Source organism: Thunnus albacares, chromosome 17, assembly GCF_914725855.1.
Source record: "Thunnus albacares chromosome 17, fThuAlb1.1, whole genome shotgun sequence".
In the NCBI taxonomy this organism is placed as follows: Eukaryota; Metazoa; Chordata; class Actinopteri; order Scombriformes; family Scombridae; genus Thunnus; species Thunnus albacares.
The window spans coordinates 25528979-25549536 of record NC_058122.1 but is presented as its reverse complement, the minus strand read 5'-3'; the positions used below and the strand labels follow the sequence as shown (position 1 = coordinate 25549536).

Sequence of the window (20558 nt, the reverse complement as noted above, 5' to 3'; positions counted from 1 at the left end):
TTTTTAGATTTTATTGCAATTAAGGCAACATACATCCACTACTACAAAATAAAAGAAATTCAAGCAAGAATACACACTATGGCTTTAAATGAAGAAATAAATACATATTTGGTTAAGAGTATGTTGCAAACTACAATAGTTCACTCTTCAGAAACACAGCAGACTTTATCTTCTACGTGGCAGCTGATGATTATTCTCCGCTGTCTTTTGTCTGGTAAATGAGGAGAGACAGATTATCTGTTAGAAGTTTCCCTCTTGTGAAAGTATTAATAAGATGCCTGTTTGTTACCTGAAGCTGGCTGACTCACCTTGCCCATGTCACGACTCTTGACTTTCATCTTATTGATCTGGGACTCGGCGATGTCAGCACGCTCCTCGGCCTCCTCCAGCTCGTGCTGCACCTTCCTCAGCTTCGTCAAATGAGTGTTGGCTTGCTCTTCCTGTAGGGTACCGAGCGACTGATTAATAAAAAAACTCTTGAATAATATTTCAGAGTGAGAGTCCACAGAAAAAAAGTCACTCACAGCTTCTTCGGCCTGCCTCTTGTACACTTTGACCTTCAGTTGGAGTTTGTCCGCCAGCTCCTGCAGTCTCATCATGTTTTTCTTGTCCTCATCAGACTGTTTTTTTGATAAAAGAAAACAAATACTCCCCTCAAAATGTCCACATTTATAATTTATTGACCAAAATGTCAAGTCTTTGCATAAGAAAGAATGAAGTTTACCTGATAGGTGAGCTCTTTAATCCTGCGCTCAAGTTTGCGTACCCCTTTCACAGTATCTGAGCCGTGTCTTTGTTCCGCTTCGAGTTCATTTTCCAGCTCTCGCACCTGCAAAAGAGAAATTATAATCATGGAAAACACAGAGTTGACAACATTTCTTTAACTGATTGTGAAGTTTAAACAAACTCTGCTCATCCTTGCTTGTGATTTTTCAGCAGTGATTGTAACATTTTACATGATTACACACTTTCAGGAGCTCCTCTACCTGAAATAAATGTTTTTTTTTACCCTTGCTTCCAGTTTTTGGAGCTGCTTCTTTCCACCCTTCATGGCCAGGTTTTCAGCCTCGTCGAGACGCTGCTGCAGGTCTTTCACCGTCATCTCCAGGTTCTTCTTCATCCTCTCCAGGTGAGCGCTGGTGTCCTGCTCTTTCTTCAGCTCTTCAGCCATCATGGCAGACTAAAAAATACACAAATGGTTATAAGATTGCTGCCTTTTTTTTCCCAGATGAAAAAAATAAAAATCCCACTTACACAGACTTACATCAGTGATCGCCTTCCTGGCTTTCTCTTCAGCATTCCTGGCGGCTTGGACGCTTTCATCCATCTCACCCTGAACCTGAGACAGATCAGCCTCCATCTTTTTACGACTATTGAGCAGGCTGGTGTTCTGTAAGAAATGCAATACAGTATAATATTACAGCACTATAATGTATGTATGTGAGAAATTAACTGGAGGCATTTCAAGAAGGCTGTACAGATGATTCACAGTTCGCGCCTTCATTCAGACAAACTGGACACTTGTACCTAAGTGGGTCACAGCACCACCTGCTTGATTGGTCTTTTGCTTTAGATTTTATTTATTTATTATTATTTATGTATTTATTGCGACCATGTACAGTGTTAAACATAAATGATACCATTTGATGTACTGTACTGAGTTAGCTTATAGCTAATTTTCATCTGCAGTCCCTTAGGCAGGTCACAATTAATACATATAACAGTAAGTATGGCAAGAAATGGACCAGGGGTCAATAATTAGGTTCAAACATGAGCCAGTTTTCCAGGATTCTTTATTGGGGAGCAGTGGAAACACAGGGCTATATGTTTTCTTTATTTATTTTTAATTGATTGAAGAAAGAAAAGATTTATAACAGTGTTTAGGGTTGTATCTGAGCACAGATGTCATGTTTCACATTACAGCTAAAAGGGGCTAAAAGAGTTAAAGCTTATTTTAATACTCATTTGAAGGTGAATATTATATATATATATATATATATATATATATATATATATTATACATGTTCTGTGTTGCACTTGGAGACTTTATCAGTCATTCACACACGATAAATTATAGCTGATTGAAAGTTCAGTTGGCATCAACACACTGTTTCTGTTTGACTACAGATACCTACAGTATCTGTGTTTGAGAAAGACAAATCTGTTCTGGTTGAGTCGGTTAATAGTGTGGAATTAAATCATTCACACATTTAATTTCTGGTCGGACTTAATCTCAGCAGCATACGATGTTCAAACAGCACAGTGGCACCATGGTTTTAATGCCTCTCCTGGTGGGATTTACACAAGCGGCAACCTCTGGGGCTGAAAAATGAAGCCAATGCGGAAGTGCCAAAAGCAGTTCCTTGAATGACCACTTGAGGCTCCAAAAGCGAGTCAATCCCCATAGACCCCCATGTTAAAATGCCCAACTTTACAGCAGAAATAAACATGTTTACAGTCTGATACAAAAAACAGTTTTGGTCTCTGTAGCTAATTTCCCCTTTCATGACAACTGTACGGGGGGTGAATTTTTTTTATAACTCACCTCTTTAAGTTTTATTAAGCCGTAAAGTTATGCATAATGAAGGACATGGCTGCTTTGAGTGACAGGTCCGCCAGCCGCTAGGTGGCTTGTTTCAGTCATTCGGCCCGCCTCTTTGCCCATTTTTGATTGGCTGGGAGTTAGACAGAGTCACTTACTGCCAAGATGGCGACGGCCGGAGCGGCTCGCTTTGAGCTTCAAAACCGCTCTTCAGAAACCAACGAGTGACGTCACGGTAACTACGTCCATATTTTTATGGATTTACAGGAGCCATTTTTTTATATCAACTATGAAAGTCAAAACTTTCAAAACCACTGAAACAGACCATTTAGATGTGAAATCATGCATAATTTTACACCTAACAAGCTTTGACAGTTTGGAGATGCATATCTATGTAATTGTGCTTTATGTTTTAAGTTTATAGCAAGAGAGAGGTCGTCTATGAGGCTACTTTTACAATAAAAACTGATGATTTGAACCTGTGAGTGAAGCAGCTGCACTCTCTCGCTGGCGTCCAGCAGCTCCTGCTCTGCTAACTTGCGGCTCCTCTCAGTTTGTTCCACAGCGGCTCTGATTTCCTCCATTTCAGCCTGTATGAGGTTGCTTCTGCGCTCAGACATGCTGACCTGCTCTTTCATGTCATCGTTGTTTCTCAGGACGTCCTCCAGATGAATCTGAACCTCCTGAGATCGTAAAATAAAATCAGATCTTTATGTCACTAAAGCAAATTCAGTTGGTCTTTAGATGTTCTTCTCTTACGAGGCTCACCTTCAGCTGAACTTGTATGTTTCTCAGTTGTTTCTGAGCCTCGGCTGCCTGCCTGTTAGCATGGCTCAGCTGAATCTCCATCTCGTTGAGGTCTCCCTCCATCTTCTTCTTGACTCTCAGGGCGTCGTTCCTGCTCCGGACCTCGGTGTCCAAATTGCTTTGCATGGTGTCGATGATTCGCTGGCTGTTTCTCTTCAGCTGTTCGATCTCTTCGTCCTTCTCGGCTATCTTCTTGTCCACCTCGGACTTCACCTGGTTCAGCTCCAGCTGCACTCGCAGGATCTTGGACTCCTCGTGCTCCATGGAGGCCTGAGTACAGAGGCAGCATGCAGTCATAATGATCAGAGAAGGAAGAGTATGTGTAAATATGATTTGGATATGTTTTCTGCTCTTTACCTCCGCCTCTTCCAGAGCACTCTGGGCGTCCAGCTTCTCCTGTTCAGTCTGTTTCTTTGATTTCTCGAGCTCGTGGATGGTTTTGCCCGTTTCTCCCAACTGCTCAGTGAGATCCATTATTTCCTCTGGAACAAAAGGAGATGTGATACGTTTCTATCGTTTCCCTTCATGTAAAAGACATTTCCTAACATTTCCTATCAGATGCAAACATACGTTGGAGGTTTTTATTTTCCCGTTTGAGCGTCTCCACTTGTTCCAGACATTCTTCGAAGGCGTTCTTCATCTTGAAGTTCTCAGTGCCCAAAGAACGCACCTCTTTCAGAGCAGACTCCAGTTCTGCCTGACCTTCCTCGTATTTCTGCTTCCACTCAGCCAAAACCTAAAGGCAGACATTTTACAGTTGAATATTTAAGCCAAAGATGTGACTTGCTCAGGATTATTTCAGAGAGAAGTCGGGTCAAACTTTGTTAATTTATTCTACAACAGAGTTAAATAGCCAGTCATCAGTAGACTATTTGGTGTTGAGCAAGTTAACTGTAATAAATGATCATGAACATACAAAATCTGTGGCCCCTACTTTATTCTTGGGTACCTGTTATACTCTGAAAAAGCAATTCAGTGTGTGATAACCTGAACGTTTTAGTTCTGTCATGGTTTTTCAAGCAATGTTGCACCAGAGAAGAGCAGCAGTAATGCTTTTAGTCCCTGTTATGATAAAGAACTTAGTGGTTTTGGTGGCTTTGTGTAAAACTGTAAAATTAAAATTAATTGTTAATTAATTCACAAAATATTCACCTTGCAGGTTGCTGCTGGGACTGTCATGTGAAACCAGCCAATTATTCCTCATCTTTGAAGTCTTTTTTTCCTTCTGATAACTCATAAATGTCACCTTTGAGCAGCTTGCCCAAGTTTATTTTTGAGTTTGGAATGGGCAGATGTTTAGCCCTGGTGGCAGATGGGAAAAATAATACCCACTACGATGGCGGTCCTTATCATCAGTAAAGTACAAGTGTTTTCTTCTCTCCAGCCTCAGGGGGCAGTAATAAGCCCAACACGGCCTGGCACACCAGAATGAGGGAAAGAAAACATCATATTTGAAAACCAAAAGTATGATCCATGGATGTATAATAAGAGCTGGATAGGGCGCCGCCGCTCTGCCTTGCAGCCATTTTTCCCAGTGGCCACTCGCGGTATTGCAGGCGAGCAATTCCTCTAGGACTGAATGGGCAGTATTTTTAGTCCGGTATCCAGCTCTTATAATACATCCATGGTATGATCACATTACTTTTTTGTTGTCCGAAATTTCCCTGCACTCAGCCCTGAAAAAGGATGTGATGTCACATTTGTGATGCAAGTAATAAATAAATATTGATCATAAGAAAGATATCTCAAATGATATCTCCATTTCCAAACACAGTGCAGCAGTGATTCTATTGGCCGACGGTGCACATCTGTCTGGTCAAAGTTGAACAAAAGTGAACACTTGAATTTGCCCGTCAGACGGGCTTCAATAGAAGTGAATGGGAAATATATTTGTTGAATGGAAACGTCATGTGACCACATCTTTACTTGGAGACATGCAAATGTGAGATTTGATGTATCTGAAGTGTATTCAAACAGTATGTTTAGGTTTTACAAGAGATCTGGTAAACTTCCCCACCGCTGATCAAGTGCAGCTCAAAGCCACTTTGTTAAACTTTTCAATGGGAAGCATCTGTTCACAACTCACAAAAATTATTAAATTATATGAAGTCTCAAGAGTAAAACCTTGTCAAAATTTCTCTGCTTCTTGTCCAAGGCGGCAGCAGCAGAATTGGACCGCTCGACATCCATCATTAAGTCCTCCACCTCTCCCTGCAGCCGCTGCTTCGTCTTCTCAAGAGAAGAACATTTGGAGTTAACGGCCTCCACAGCTTCTTCTGCGTCTTGCAGACGTAACGCCAGCTTCTTCCTGTAGGAGAACAGATACTGTGACATCACATGGGAGCCCGTTTTGTGTTGAACTGACTGTGGAGTTTGTTCTTACTTTGCCTCCTCGAGCTCCTCGGTGCGCTGGATGGCGTCGGTCTCGTATTTGGTTCTCCACTGAGCCACCTCGCTGTTGGCCTTGGACAGGCAGCGGTGCAGCTCAGCTTTGGCCTCCTGTTCCTCCTCGTACTGCTCTCTTAGCAGCTCACAGTCATGTCGAGATGACTGCAAACCGTGAGCCAGAGCATTTTTTGCCTTCAAAGAAACGACAGAAACAGCACAAACACTTAGCTACGTCTTTAAACTTTAAAACTTCGCGCTTGTCTCTTTAGTCAGACCTTACCTTCACCTCCTCCTCATGAAGTCTTTTCAGTTCCTCAATCTGCTGAATATAAGCTTGTTTCCCCCGAGTTAGCTGTGACATTAAGGAGTCTTTTTCTTCAAGCTGGCGAGACATTTCAGCTGGATGATAAATGTAATAAAAACGATTAGAGCCAACTTGTCTGTGTCTGTATGTGACTACTAGCTTTATTGCTCAGATATGCTAAAATATTTCTCACCATTTTCCGTCTGCAGCCGAGCTTTCTGGCTTGAAAGGTCGTTTATGAGTCTGTGATGCTCTTCCTCTTTGGTTTTTACCTCATTTAGTTGATCTTCAAGTGAACGGCACATTTTCTCTAAATTAACCTTTAAATTTGAGAAAGAAAATATTTATTGCATCTCATCTATTGCAGCACACACGTCTTACAGGACGTGGAACTGAACATCAAACATTTTACAACTAACCTTTGCTTTGGCCATAGTCTCCATGTTGCTTGATAAGTCGTCCATCTCCAGCCTCAACTCGTTCTTCTCCTTCTCCAGTTTCTGTCTGACCCTCTGGATGTTATCGAGCTGTTCTCCCAGTTCAGCCACGCTGTCTGCATGTTTCTTGCGCAGAGCGGCGGAGGTGGCGTCCTGCTGCAGCGAACACTCCTCCAGCTCTCTGCGCAGTTTGAGGAACTCAGCTTCCCGCTTTTTGCTCATCTCGACCTGAGCGGCTGTGGCTCCTCCGGCCTCCTCCAGCCTCTCGGTGATCTCCTCCAGCTCCCTCGACAGATCAGACCTCTGCTTCTCTACTTTGGCTCGGGTTGAGCGCTCAGCTTCAATTTCCTCCTCGGACTCCTCGATTCTGGCCTGCAGACAAGAGATTGCAATGATGTGATCTTCAAGTCATCTAGTTTTGTAATATCACCTCAAACCCAAGCCAGAGATTGAATTCTTCACCTGCAGCTCTTTTATTTTTTTCTGTAGCTGTGCTCCGAGCGCCTGTTCGTCTTCTATCTTTGTCTGTAGCTGCGACAGCTCAAAGTCTTTCCTGTAAAATTAAATGAGGTGAAGCCTTATGTTTATTTGAATCAAACTGAGAAAAGGCTGTTTTTAATTAACTTTATCTGTATGTCATAATGAACCTGTGTGAGATAATAAGCTAAACATTATCAATAGAAAGTACTTAACTAGGCAGTGTTTAAAGGCTCTTAGCCTATTATCTAGTAGTAGTATCTAAACAATGGTATATATATATATGTGTATATATACATATATATATATATATATATATATATATATATATATATATATATATATATATATATATATATATATAATATCTGACCTCGGATGTTGTACCTGGAATCTGCTGGAGCCACTCTCCCAGTTTGTGGGTCACAGCCCCCAGTGCTCCAATTACCACTGGCACCACTGTTGCCTTCACTCCCCACATCCTTTCTAGCTCCTCTTTCAGCCCGTGGTATTTTTCGATCTTCTCGTGTTCCTTCTTCTTGATGTTGCTGTCGCTTGGGATTGCTACGTCTATCTCTACTGCCTTGTTTGTCTATACATTTGTTGGTTTAATAACACTATATTAAACTTAATTTTAAAAATATTACCTTTTTGAGGAAACTTACTTTTTGAGCTTTTCATCCAGCTGCTGCTTCTCATTTTCCAGATCCATTATGGACTCTTGAGCAAGTTTCAGATCCCCCTCCAGCTTTCTCTTGGCTCTCTCCAGTTCCATACGGATCTTCTTCTCTTGTTCCAGCGAACCTTCCAGCTAAAAATCATAAGCGCTGTCATCACAGGCATCTTAACAATAGCACATAAAAACTATACTTAGCTATATGTGCAGTGACTCACCTCATCTACCTGCTGGTCTAATTTGGTTTTGGCTTTGGTCAGAGCATTGATTTTATCCTCTTCTGACTGCAGGTCATCCAGTGTTTGCTGATGGGCTTCCTGCAGGGCTTTCTTCTCTTTGGATAGTTTGATGATGTTCTCATCTTGGCTCATGACTTCTTCAATCAGGTTTTTCACCTTCAATCAACAGTAAGAGCTGTGTTGACAAATCTCCTTAAACGTAATCATACAGAAATGGTAAGCAGCATAAAACACTTGATATTACCTTGTTTTCTACAGCGTGTTTCTCCTTCTCCACTTTGGCTAAGGTGAGCTCTAAGTCGTCGATGTCCCTCTTCAGCTCAGAGCACTCGTCCTCAAGTTTTCGCTTCTTGGCGGTCAGCTCAGCGTTCACCTCCTCCTCATCTTCCAGTCTCTCTGTTACCTCCTTCAGCTTGGCTTCCAGTTGGATCTTGCTTTTGATGAGTCCTTCACATCTCTCCTCTGCATCCAGCAGGTTATCTGACTCCTGATGTCAAGTTTGTGCACCAATATTACAGTTAAACATCCAAAAATACAAACTCTTATTAACCCATTAGTGCTTTGGTTTAACTTACTGCCTGGACTTGGAGGAGGAGATCATTCTTCTCTTGTACAATAGAGACCATTTTCTCTTCAATCTCCCTCCGCCGGTTTTCTGATTTGGCCAGGTCTTCTTTGAGCTTTGTGAAATCCACCTTCATTTGGGCCATTTCCTTCTCAGCCTCAGCACTCTTCAGGAGAGGTTTGAGCTTAAAGTAGAGCTTCATCCATGGCCAGTGTTTGACATTCATGAAGGAGCGAAAGTTATACTGGATAGTGTAGATTGCCTCCCTGTCAATATAAAAGCAGGGTAAGTTTATTCTGCAAGTTTCAGGTTGGATGGCACTATTTTTCTTACTGCGATGGGCAAGATTTTTACACTCCTGCTGATTGAAATGATTTCCCCTCCTCCTTGATTTCTGGTGTTCCATCAGGCAACAGGTAGTGCTAAACTGCATATATTTTACATTACTGCCAAACATTTTCCACCATGTTTCAGATTTCTGAAGGTGTTTTTCTTTTCTTTCAGGCAACATGCGACCAACATATCTGTCTTCATTTTTGTCAAAGCTACATTATTGCTGCATCACCACCCACCATTGAGAACACTGAGGTCATGTCCTCGGTAATATTTCTGGAAATTTGGGGGTTTAATGACATGAAGAGGAAATTCAGTTCTACAATTACACACATATTATAAATGCTGAGTTTTTAAAATTATGATTCTGGTATTATATTTATTAAATTTGACTAAAAAGCAGGTCTAGTTGCCTTTGACATATTATTATCGACTATATTATATCAACTTTATAGCAGTAAGAATGATTACTTCCTGGCCATCATCTTCTGGTACTCCAGCCGGACGAGGTATCCGCGACACAGCGCCTGAGTGGACATCACGACCTGCGCTAACCGCTCATCCCTCATTTCCTCCAAAGTGCCCAGCAGACCTGCTTTAAAAAACACCTGAAATCACAGGTAAAGTATTTGTCTTTTATGTACATTCACTCTTATTATGTCCAGTACAACTAGCATCTCCACCAGTGCGCTCAAACAAATGAAAACCTTAGTGTGTCCAAACTTGTACTGCGTGTGATCCACATCAATGGAGCCCAAGAGTTTCTCTGCAGCTTTCTTGTTATCCATAAACTGTCCCTCTGGAACAGCGCTGGCATTAAGAATCCTGTATCTGTAAAAGGAATTAACAGATCTGAACATGAGATCAAAAACGATGAAATATTGACATGTAAAGCTTTATTTACCTCTGCTTGAAGTCCCCATACAGAAGTCTGCTTGGAAATCCTTTCCTACAGATCCGGATGCCCTCCAGCACACCGTTGCAGCGTAGCTGATGGATCACCAGGTGGTTTTCCATGACACCTGTGATGAAGGCAAGAATTTGTTTTTATCCAGGTCATTTTATATGGTATAAACCTCATAATGTATTATCAATGAAATATAATCACGGTGTACAATTTATGAGAGGATTATCAAAAGTGACCTGGTGTTTTTGTCTCATTTGGTATCAGGCACCGCACAAAGTGAGGATGAGTGGTTCTCAGATTGGTCATGAGCTTCCCCAGATTCTCCTGTAAGAAAATGTACATGTGAACATGTCTGTCGAGCGTTTTCTAGTTTTGTTTGTTGTTTCTTTTTTTTGCTTGTCAGAAAAGCAATGAGCAAAACAACAAAGAGGTTTTAACTCCATTCAGTTTGTGAGGAAGAGATTATGTTTCTAGTTCCAGTGTGGTGATTTTAATAAAGATAAACAATATTCAAATGTTTTAAATTTTGTGATGTCAGAAAAAAAGTCTCTTTATGTCTTTACCCTGAACAGAGCTGACACTGTTTGGAAAGACGCTCCCTTCTTCTTGGATCCTTTCTTGGTTCCTCCTGCAGCTGGATCTGCATTGATTGATTTTTTTTTTCCCTCATTAGCATCACCACTCTGTTTTTTTTCTGCTTTCCACAATTATGCAATACAAATGACAGTAAAAACTAACAATAATTGGGTGATAAGTAAAGATGCTGCTGGCAAGAAATGAGGACTGCTAATAAATGATTATGAAATGTAAAGTTACCATCTGTTCCAGAGAAGCTTGCATAAAACATTGCCAGTATTTTGACTGAAGACTTCTGGTACAGCTGGACCACAGATTCGTTCAGCGGGTCTTTGTTCTTCTCCAGCCAGCCGGTGATGTTGTAGTCCACGGTGCCAGCGTAGTGCACCAAGGTGAAGTGAGCCTCAGGCTTGCCTTTCACTATTTTGGGCTTCAAGAAGCAGCTGTTCTTGCCAAGATGTTGGTCATACAGTTTGTTCTTGAAAGAGGTGTCTGTTGATTTTGGGAACATGCACTCTTCCTCGAGGATGGAGAAGATCCCCATTGGCTACAGAACAAACCGCTTTTAATTAATTCATAACATCACAGTTGCAACAATTAAAGAATGGCTGATGATTTTCTATATTGTTCTTATTGTTAACAAATCTCATGTGCAGAGCCAAACCAACAATGAATTGATCAACTTAGTAGACCTCCGTTGTTGCCCAAAACCTATTAAAAACACATCAGTGAGCCACACCACTGCACTGAATGACATGTTCCTTTACCACGAATATTGTGGTCACATTAGTTTGTCGGCTCCGAAGACTAATAACAGCGTTCACATTTTCAGTCCCTGGAGAGTAGTTCAGTGTAAGGCAGACGCCATTGAGCATGTCTGGGACACGGTTCTGTTTACAGAGTTTCATTAGTTTGTTGTGCTACAAATCACAGCTTCTTGACTTTGATATGTAACACACAGAACTACTCTCTGGAGACTCAAAATGTGATCACTGTTATTAGTCTTTGGAACCGTTTCTAAAAAAAAAAAAAAAAACATACCCAAACTCTTCATAGTGAAGGAACCAGGGCAACAGTGTTTTTAATAATTTTTGGAAAACAACTGAGGTCTACAGCACAGAGGAATAAGATATATGCACATGACATTTTTTGACAATAAGAAAAATATAGAAAATTACCAGCCTTATCTTTTAACTTCCTTTTAGGCTAATACTTTAAATTACACTGTACCTTCTCAATGAGCTCAATGCAGGCTGCCAGGTCCATACCAAAGTCAATGAACTCCCACTCAATCCCTTCCTTTTTGTATTCTTCTTGCTCCAGTACAAACATGTGGTGGTTGAAAAACTGTTGCAGCTTCTCATTGGTGAAATTAATGCAGAGTTGCTCCATGCTGTTATACTGAAGATAAACAGAACAAATACTGAAAAAATACTTCTTCAAATAAGTATTCAGTGAGCCAGTGGAAAAAAACACCAACATTCAGAATTTAAAACACTTACATCAAAGATTTCAAAACCAGCAATATCGAGAACTCCAATGAAGTGTTGTCTGGGTTGTTTTGTGTCCAGCTGCTGGTTAATTCGTATGACCATCCACAGAAACATCTTCTCATAGACTGACTTTGCAAGTGCACCAATGGAGTTGTACACCTAGAAAGAGGTTAAGTTCAGGACAGACTAGTTTCTTCATCTACATACCATGCAGTCAGAAAGTCTTTGTTGGTTCTTTACTCTGGAGCATTAATATGAAGGATCAAACAGACAGACCAAACAGTAGGAACTGAAGCCCTTTTTATTCACAGTCCCCTAATTTTAGGGGACAGACTGCTTTGACAAGTTAAAGCTACAGTGTGGGACTTTTGTCTTGCCCTTTTGGCAGCGAGAGTTATTACAAAAACACTGTCAACAAGCTGACGTCATTGGCTCTGCTGTAGCCTTCTCCATTGCTACTGTTGCGGCTGTAAAACAGTGGATAAATTGTTTTGAGCGTCACACAACCACCATGAAATGACTCGTTTCACTATCAGAATTTGATCCGTTCAGTCTGATAACATTTGGAAAGTCTAGAAGAGCCACATGATTAAATTATTTTATTCTCATTCGAGATAGCAGAGAGCTAACCGGAAGTTATCCAGCTCAGCTAGTCTGTAGTGCGCATGTTCTGCACATAGAGCATGCACAGTAAGCATTCATCTGGCCATTGCAATATAAATGAGCAGGAGAAATCAGTATTGACAAGATTGTTTTGAAGTAGTCTTACCTGCTGCACACTTTGTCCTTTGGTTACGTACTCATTCCCGACCTTTACTCTGGGATAACAAAGGTTTTTCAGCAGATCAGCAGAGTTCAGGCCCATCAGATATGCGGCTTTATCAGCTTCTGTACAGAAAGAAAAATAAAGTTTTATATTTATAACTGTTTTCTTTACATTCATGACAGCATAAAGTTTAATGGAGGTCCTTACCTTCAGTGCCATCGGGCTCTGCCTGCTCCTCCCGCTGTTTCTGCTTGAACTTCATGTTCCCATAATGCATCACAGCACCAGTCAGCTTGTAGATGGACATTTTCTCATCAGCAGTGAAACCCAGAATATCAAAGGCCTCCTGTGTCATAAAAGTCAGATTTAAATCTGCATTAATAGATATTTTGGCCGCTTAGGGGCAGTGGAAACAAGTTTGATATATTTAATTTGTTAGCAAACAGTTGCTTATTTCCACATCCAGCAGTTACGGAGCAACATTATCATTCATTTGGAGTCGTGTTTCTGTCAACCTGGTGAATTTAAGTCCAATATTCACTCTCTTTTAGCTCTGTTTATTGCTCTCTACCAACTCCTGAGGGAAATATCTGGCTTTTTGGCTGATAAATGCCCCACTATGTTCACCAGCTAGTCTACAGCTAACTGCATCTGTTGCCGTTTGGTGCTGAGCAGGTAGTGTATAGTGGCTTTTTAGAGCTTTTTCTCTGAAAACAGCTGCCTGCTGCGGCTGGAAATGATGCTATGAGAGCGCTGAGAGTGAACCAAAATGGTAAAGTTGTAGCTGGACAGCTAAACAATGAGCTGAAACTTGCTATAAAGCTCCGTAAAGTCGAGGGGAGCTGCAGAGTCACTGATAATTCTCTGCAGTTTCATACGAGTGGTGCTCCACATTACATTTCATACATATATATTGATTACAGCTACTTTAAAGCAACTGGAATGACCACGAGTTCACTCACATCTGTAGCCATTAACTCCTCAGCGTCATTTATGCTTTTGACGCTGATTTCCCCTTGACTGATGAAGGCAAAGTCGTAGGGGTTGGTGGTGATGAGAAGCAGATCTGAAGTGAGAGAAATCAAGTTAAAGTTCTGTGTGCATTAAAAGAGAAAAAGAATAATGAAATTATGAAAAAGTGATTTATCAGATTACCAATAAGTTCAGGCTTCTTGTTGCAGGTAAGTTGATAAAAAATATGATAACTCCTCTCAGCTGCCAGCTGAAATGACACTCTTGATTTCTCTAGCAGATCTTTGTGTAAGAAAAGCAAACATTATATGTCTGTTGGGGCAATATATAATCTGTCTCAGTTAATATACAATAAAACATCTGTATTAACTTACATGTTTCAATATCTGCAGATGACAGTTTACCAGTCGTGCCAAAGTGTATTCGAATAAATTTACCCTATTCAACAAAAAAGTGACATCTTTACTCTCTGTGTTGAACAAATTCCTGGAACATCAAATCGAACCGAAGTCTTTCAAGCTGACTCACAAAGCGGGAAGAGTTGTCATTCCTCACAGTCTTGGCATTCCCAAAAGCTTCCAGCAGCGGGTTGGCCTGGATGATTTGATCCTCCAGAGTCCCCTGATGAAGAGCAAACTTGTAAATCTGAAACCCACTCCTCTCCAGAATAAACAAGAGGCTGCCTGTCAAAAACCTGCGTCAGCCTAACCTTCATTTTACTGTTCATCTCCTTCTTCTTGTCTGCAGACACTGCGATTGTCGCAAAGTACTGAATGACACGTTTCGTGTTGACAGTCTTTCCTGCACCTGATTCTCCTCTAAGCAAGAGAAAAAAAAGACATATTTCAACTTTTGGTTGTTTTATCTGTCAGAACTTCTTCCACAGATGTACAAAATCTGTGCTGCTTACGTGATAAGTATAGACTGATTTTCACGATCTGGAGAATAAAAGAAAAGAGAGTAACATGAGAGAGGTAGAAGGTAAATTATGATCATTCAGTTGAAGTGATTTTGGCCTGCTGCTGTACCGGTGAGCATGAACTGGTAGGCGTTATCAGACAGGGCGAAGATGTGAGGAGGAACTTCCATCCTCTTCTTCCCTCTGAAGGCCTGGACCACCTCTGGGTTGTAGACCGGTAGCCATTTGTAAGGGTTCACAGTGACACAGAAGAGTCCAGAATAGGTCTGCATGGAAAACACAGTCACATGCGTATTTAAATCACAGGACCTGGGGAAATTCAGCATCATTGACATGTTGTGTCATCCCTTAACTGAATGCTCGATCAGACTTTTAAAAGGAAGCTTTTTACATTCATGATCAGGAGAGGAGACAGAAGTGAGGAAGAACTGCAGGATGTAATGGTGTAAAGGATGTAAAGAAAAACAAGGAGAAAGTAAAGAAGATGCAACTGATTCAAGATCGAAAGAAAAAGTTGAAGGAGGAAAGAGAAACACATAGAGGCAGCCCAGTAGGGATGTGCAGAGAGCCCAGTATTTGTATTTGCATCTGTATTTGTTGAGGCAGCAAAATTATTTGTATTTGTATTTGTATTCGAATAAAAAGTGGAAAGAGGCTTAAAAATCCTGCTTTTATGTTTATTACACTTGTAATTTTAGAAAATTAAAGTGTTACAATAAGTGTTCATGAGTCTCCCAGACCATAGTTATACGACTGCACTGACTACTGAGCTAAAACTTTACTCATCGACTCATTGCAGACCTTTGAGTATTTATACACCCATAACACAGAGACAGCACACCGTGTAATGTGTGGTGCAACTTCAAAGATGATTCTTGCTTTGCAATTTTCATTTATTGCCTATTTTTTACAACCTAACTTTGTGGAAAGGAGAAGGGGAACAACAGATTATGGAGAGTCTCTTGGGACTCACCCCTGATATATGTAACAGTGGAGCAGAGGAGAGAGACTGGAGGTAATGATGTGACCGACCTGTAAACTGGTATTTGACATGTTGTTTTTTTTTTTCTTCCCAAAAACAAATAATTTTTAAAATATTTGGATGAAACAAATATTCATATAAAACACACTATTTGTGCTTTGCCAAACAATGTATTTGTATTCGGGCACACTCCTACAGCCCAGACGTCATGTGACGGAGCGACATGAACAAATTCAAAGCAGGAGGTAAAACTGGTCAAATATGACTTACACCTGTATCTAGATGAATTACCGTTCTGGTAAATATCTTTAAAAGCACAATCTGTTTGCAAAATGTCCAAAATGCAGATCCAAATGTACACTAAAGGGCATCCCCACCAACAAAAGTCAAAGCACAAGATTGAAACCTGCTATAAAAAGATTTACAGATCTTTGAATACAGGCACTAACACACAACAAGTCGATTAACGTGATGTTTTCGTAAGCTGTGAAAATGTAGTTGACCTCAATAACTTAACCTTGACGAAATAGGTGAGACGCTAGCCAAGACGCCACAAAGAACACATCAACCATCTGTACAATTACAGCAGGGCCGGCAGTAAAGGCACCTGCTGATTAGATCTCTGGAGCTGAGAGAGGAAACCCTTTTCAAAATGTAAAAATTATAGTCACGTTGGGTCCCAGAAAAATCTCCCTTATTTTCAAAGCCTAATGTTGAAAGGTATGCTTGAGATGTCAGTGATACATTTTCAGTACAAACAATGTATATGTTCATATTACAAAGATTTGTAATAAGCATCAAACCTGATTTGGGAATTGAGTTTTTCTACAGTTGATGGTCAACTGAGTGGATTTATTGTGTTTTTCTAGCTTTGATGAGGCAACAGGAACATCAATTTTGGCAAGATTGACCTCTTAAAGCACTTAAAAAGATCTCATTAAACCCATTTCATTATGATTTCATTATGGAACTTCAATGGAAAAAAGTGGAATTATCGCAAAACACAACCTGGTTTTTGTCCACATATTTAAAAGAATGCCAAATATTAAGTTCTGGCTTACACATTAAATGAATCCATACTGTGTTTATCTGACTGGCATCATATTCTGTGATAGACTTACATAGATCATCCATGCTGCGTAGCGCTCCTTGAGGTTGAACAGCACCGCAGGCTCATGTAGGTGCGTCATCATCACCATGTCCTCGATCTTATCGAACTTGGGGGGGTTCATGGGAAACACTTGGTCCTCTTTGACAGTTAAAGTCTAGGAAAAGAGGAACAGAAATGTGTGTTATTAAAACATTGGCAGAAAATAAACAGAAGGTTGAGACAAATGAGGATATTCAAAGGCCAAAAGGACACCTAAATGGTCTTTACGAACTTTAAAAACATAATAAGAACTCTTTTGGTGACCGCAGCAGTGTTTAGAGCTTCAGGCAACACTAAATGTCTCTATTGAGAGCCAGACTAATAAAATTTTGCAGGTTCTTTATTGCAGGTTTTACAGACAGACACCCTGAAGCTGTGTAAAATCCTTCCATATCACACTGGAATAACATCATGGTCAGACATCCGATATTAAAGAAAAGCCATATTCACCGGCTGTGTTCAGTGTCTAATAAAAGCTATGAATCAGAGTCCACCCACTCTGTCATCCACGGTCTTGACAGTGACTTTGTCATCTGCCTTGTCCTGGATCTCAGCCTTGACGTACAGCTCTTTCTCATCGCTGACAAAGCACGCCGTCTTGCTGTCAAACGGCCGAGACTGAGCCTCCATCCTCTCCTTCTCAGACTTGCGGAGGTACTGAGCAGCCGCCCCGAAGATCGCCATTTCCCCGTCTGTGCTCATTTTCTCCTCCTGAATCCAAGAAAAAGAAGCTGTTATATCATTTCATACAGTGGAAAATATGTGAAATTTAATCTAAAAAATCCATTATACTCACCCACTGATTGCACCAGTGTTTACCAGGAAGTACTGTAGAGGAATATAACTGAAGTTTGACAACAATCCTGCACAGTGGCTGTTACTGTATATACTGAAGGCCCTTTTTATATCACACCATTGTCCTTGGTGTGAAGCAGCCTTCTTCCTTTACATGGTCATGCACTGGTTGAGTTACACGAACCTGTCGCTCATGGTGGATAAGGATGGATCATGGATTAAGCAAAAGGTGCAGCACAGTTATATATAGCTTTTTCACTATAACATGTCTCTATTGAACAATCTTAAATGCACAATAACATTTTTTGCTATTAAAGTTTATAATGGAGAAACGAATGAACAAGCATTTATGGAAATTGCCAGACAATCCTATGAAGTAGAGCTGCTTTTAACTACAAAAAAACATTCATCTTTACAAGACATTTGGTCGCATATTTGGCCTTTATGGTTATTTTTTCAAGAGCAAGTAAATGGGTTTTCTCTATGATGTGAAATGTCAAAATTTCAATGCAAACCATAAAGTAGTAAAGCATCAAAAACTCCTCATCAGAAACCAAAGAATCCTGCACGCTGTCCATCACTTGAACTTTTATACTTTAATAACACGGACGGCTACTGAACTGCAACACCTGAAATATGCAACAAACTGCACTCATCACTTTAAATGACCATGCTGCTACAAGACAGAAATAGTCTCCTTCTCCTTTAACCGTGTACTGTCATTGCACAATCACTCAGTTTTTCACTATTTGTATTGTTGCTTTGATACACGCCATAGTCATAGTATCTAATATTTTTACTCATACGCTGTATATTTATTTATATTTATTTATAACTTTTAAATTCCTCATCTGCAACCGTTTTTCTTGTCTTTTGTTTCACCTTTTATCTTTATTGTTTATCTTATTATTACTGTGTGTGATTAGTTTTGTCTGCAGACACTGTGCCGAGCCTCATCTCAAGCATTTTATTGTACAGATGACGTGTTATTCTACATGAATGACAAATAAAGTTGAACTTGATCTCGTCTCAGTTCTGAAATCTTCATCAGGCAAAATTCATACAAGCGTGTGTGTGTGTGTGTAATAATTAAATGTCAACAAGTCAAATAATAAGACAGACAACTGCAGTAAAAACAAGATAATGACACTTGATTCTACAAAAAAACATCTAGAAAGAAGCGGATGTGTATTAGAAATAAGTGAAATAATCTCACCCCACTTGTCTGTATTTTAGGCATTGTATAAGAAATATGTTTTAGGACACATTAATAAACTATGCAATTTGTTAGATAAAAATTTTTATTTGCTGAATTCAGGACTTTCCTGCTTTTTAAATTATATTTTCGATATTTGTTTCATACTTTCATTTTAGACTAAAATCACTTTATATTCTATGTTTCAATTCTGCAAAATGCATTGTGATTGTTTTGGTTTTCTTCTATTGTAACCAACCTCAATGCGTATTTCCACCAGCAAATTAAAAAAGATCAATCACTTTGACATGATGCTGCAAGTTATTTTTACTATCCTTAGGATGTCGTTCACATTCAAACAAAACTAAGCTATATATTCCCTTTGATTACCCATCGCGTTTTAAAGGTCTTAAAGGTGCTATTTTTGTGGATAAAGCAAACTGAGGTGATTAGTGCCCGGAGACGAAAAGGCAGACAGCCTTTAAAAGTGGATTTGAAGAGGATTGATTATATTCCTTTTAGAGGATTATTGCAGGCAGCTGGTACGGAAGTAAAGGCCATCAAAGCCTGAGTGGGATACACTCGTTTTAACAATGAGACTATGGCAGCCGTCCAAAGTAAACAGTCCGTTGTGAGAAGTACATTGTTAGTCATGTGACATTTCAAGTGAAGCTTTCGTCGGAGGTTATCAAGTCATGTAACTGTAATGTCACAGCAAGGTGAGGTAAGGGACAGGATTTTAACATAGCGTCTGAGTGGCTTTGCCAGCAGGTTTAGGTTTCACTTATATTGGTATCAGCTGGACACCAAACATTTCATCCATCACGTGTCTTTGATCTCAGTTGTATATCGAGCCATTTTCCATCCAAAGTGCTTATAAAATCATACAACACCAAGGAAGATATAAACCTTTTAAAGAATTATTGTCTGTTAGAAGTCATATAAAAACTTGATCACCTGTGGAACGAGGACTTTTATTCAAGAATAGCTTAAAGGTTACAGAAGAGGAAAGCAGACAGCTGGAGAGTTGAGTCCTGAGGCAGCAAGTAATACATTTTTCTGTAGTGGTAAATAAAAAAGTGGATTAGATATAATCCCTGTTTTGAGAAGGTAAACCTCCACTGATATTAAACAAGACTAGGGTTTTACACTTGGTTGAGGTGGAAAAGTGAAGAGAAAAAACATAAGATCTGTGAGGAGACTGTGACGTTCCTCAAATCAATACATGAAACAAAGAGAAATGTCATATTTTCACCACGTTTCCACATGGTTTTCCATCGTTTGAGCTTTGACTGCCGCTTTCTTCTTTTGCAACAGTTTTATGGCAGCGACTGGAGAATCAGCTGTTTATCTTGATGAACCAACTCCTATAACTACATAATAGGAACAGTCGGTAAAAAAAGCACATTTATTTCCATTCTCTTTTGTCAAATTTGTTGAAATTCAGTAAAAATTTGTGCTACATTTGACGCTTGGCTTAAGACTCACAGCTAGTGGCTTTGCTAGGCTATATATAGGCAGAGTGGAGCTTTAAAGCTTCCAGGAACAGCACTAGACTGTGAATCCAATTTGACATAATGGCCAAACCGTGAAATCCCAACTTCCGGGTCCGACACGTGATGCGCACTGGCCCAAAAAGTCGTCATTGGAAAAGGAGCGGCTGTAAAATGGGAAACATATTTTTCTGAGCATCACAACTTCTGTGAAATAACTCTTTTTACAATCAAAATTTGATGAATTGTGTCCAATTCTGTCCCCGTTCAAGCAAACGAGGAGCCAACCAAGGGTCAGCCAGCTCGGCCAGCAGAAGTCTTGCTGGACAAGGACTCTAGTGAGCACACTCTGGGCCCAAAAACACTGAAGCTAGAGGAAGCCTGCCAGGCTTTTTTAGGCTTCATGCACCACTGAGCAACTTTCAAGAATGGGTGCCATCTTTAAACACAGTATCCAGTTCTCCTTCTAAATGCTAAATGCTAATAACAACATGCTGACATTTAGCAGGTTTACCATGTTCGCCATCTGAAATCACCAATAT

General features: G+C 40.2%; 1 protein-coding gene across 1 annotated transcript; it reads right to left on the bottom strand.

The window, feature by feature from the left end:
• Nucleotides 1–67: 67 nt before the first annotated feature.
• LOC122967243 (myosin-4-like) lies at nt 68–17239 on the bottom strand. Its single transcript, XM_044331783.1, has 39 exons — nt 17032–17239; nt 16505–16648; nt 14511–14667; nt 14393–14420; nt 14192–14300; nt 14011–14103; nt 13857–13920; nt 13666–13764; nt 13473–13576; nt 12718–12856; nt 12514–12632; nt 11754–11903; nt 11482–11652; nt 10492–10798; nt 10239–10315; nt 9912–9999; nt 9673–9790; nt 9476–9599; nt 9240–9376; nt 8446–8701; nt 8115–8357; nt 7850–8026; nt 7621–7766; nt 6941–7031; nt 6461–6850; nt 6235–6361; nt 6018–6136; nt 5733–5929; nt 5474–5657; nt 3920–4085; nt 3707–3831; nt 3311–3619; nt 3022–3225; nt 1265–1390; nt 1010–1180; nt 725–829; nt 525–620; nt 309–440; nt 68–211 (listed from the first exon to the last, which is right to left on the bottom strand). The coding sequence occupies exons 1-39, from the start codon at nt 17233–17235 to the stop codon at nt 191–193; spliced, it is 5817 nt and encodes a 1938-aa protein (XP_044187718.1). The 5' UTR covers nt 17236–17239; the 3' UTR covers nt 68–190.
• Nucleotides 17240–20558: the final 3319 nt, after the last annotated feature.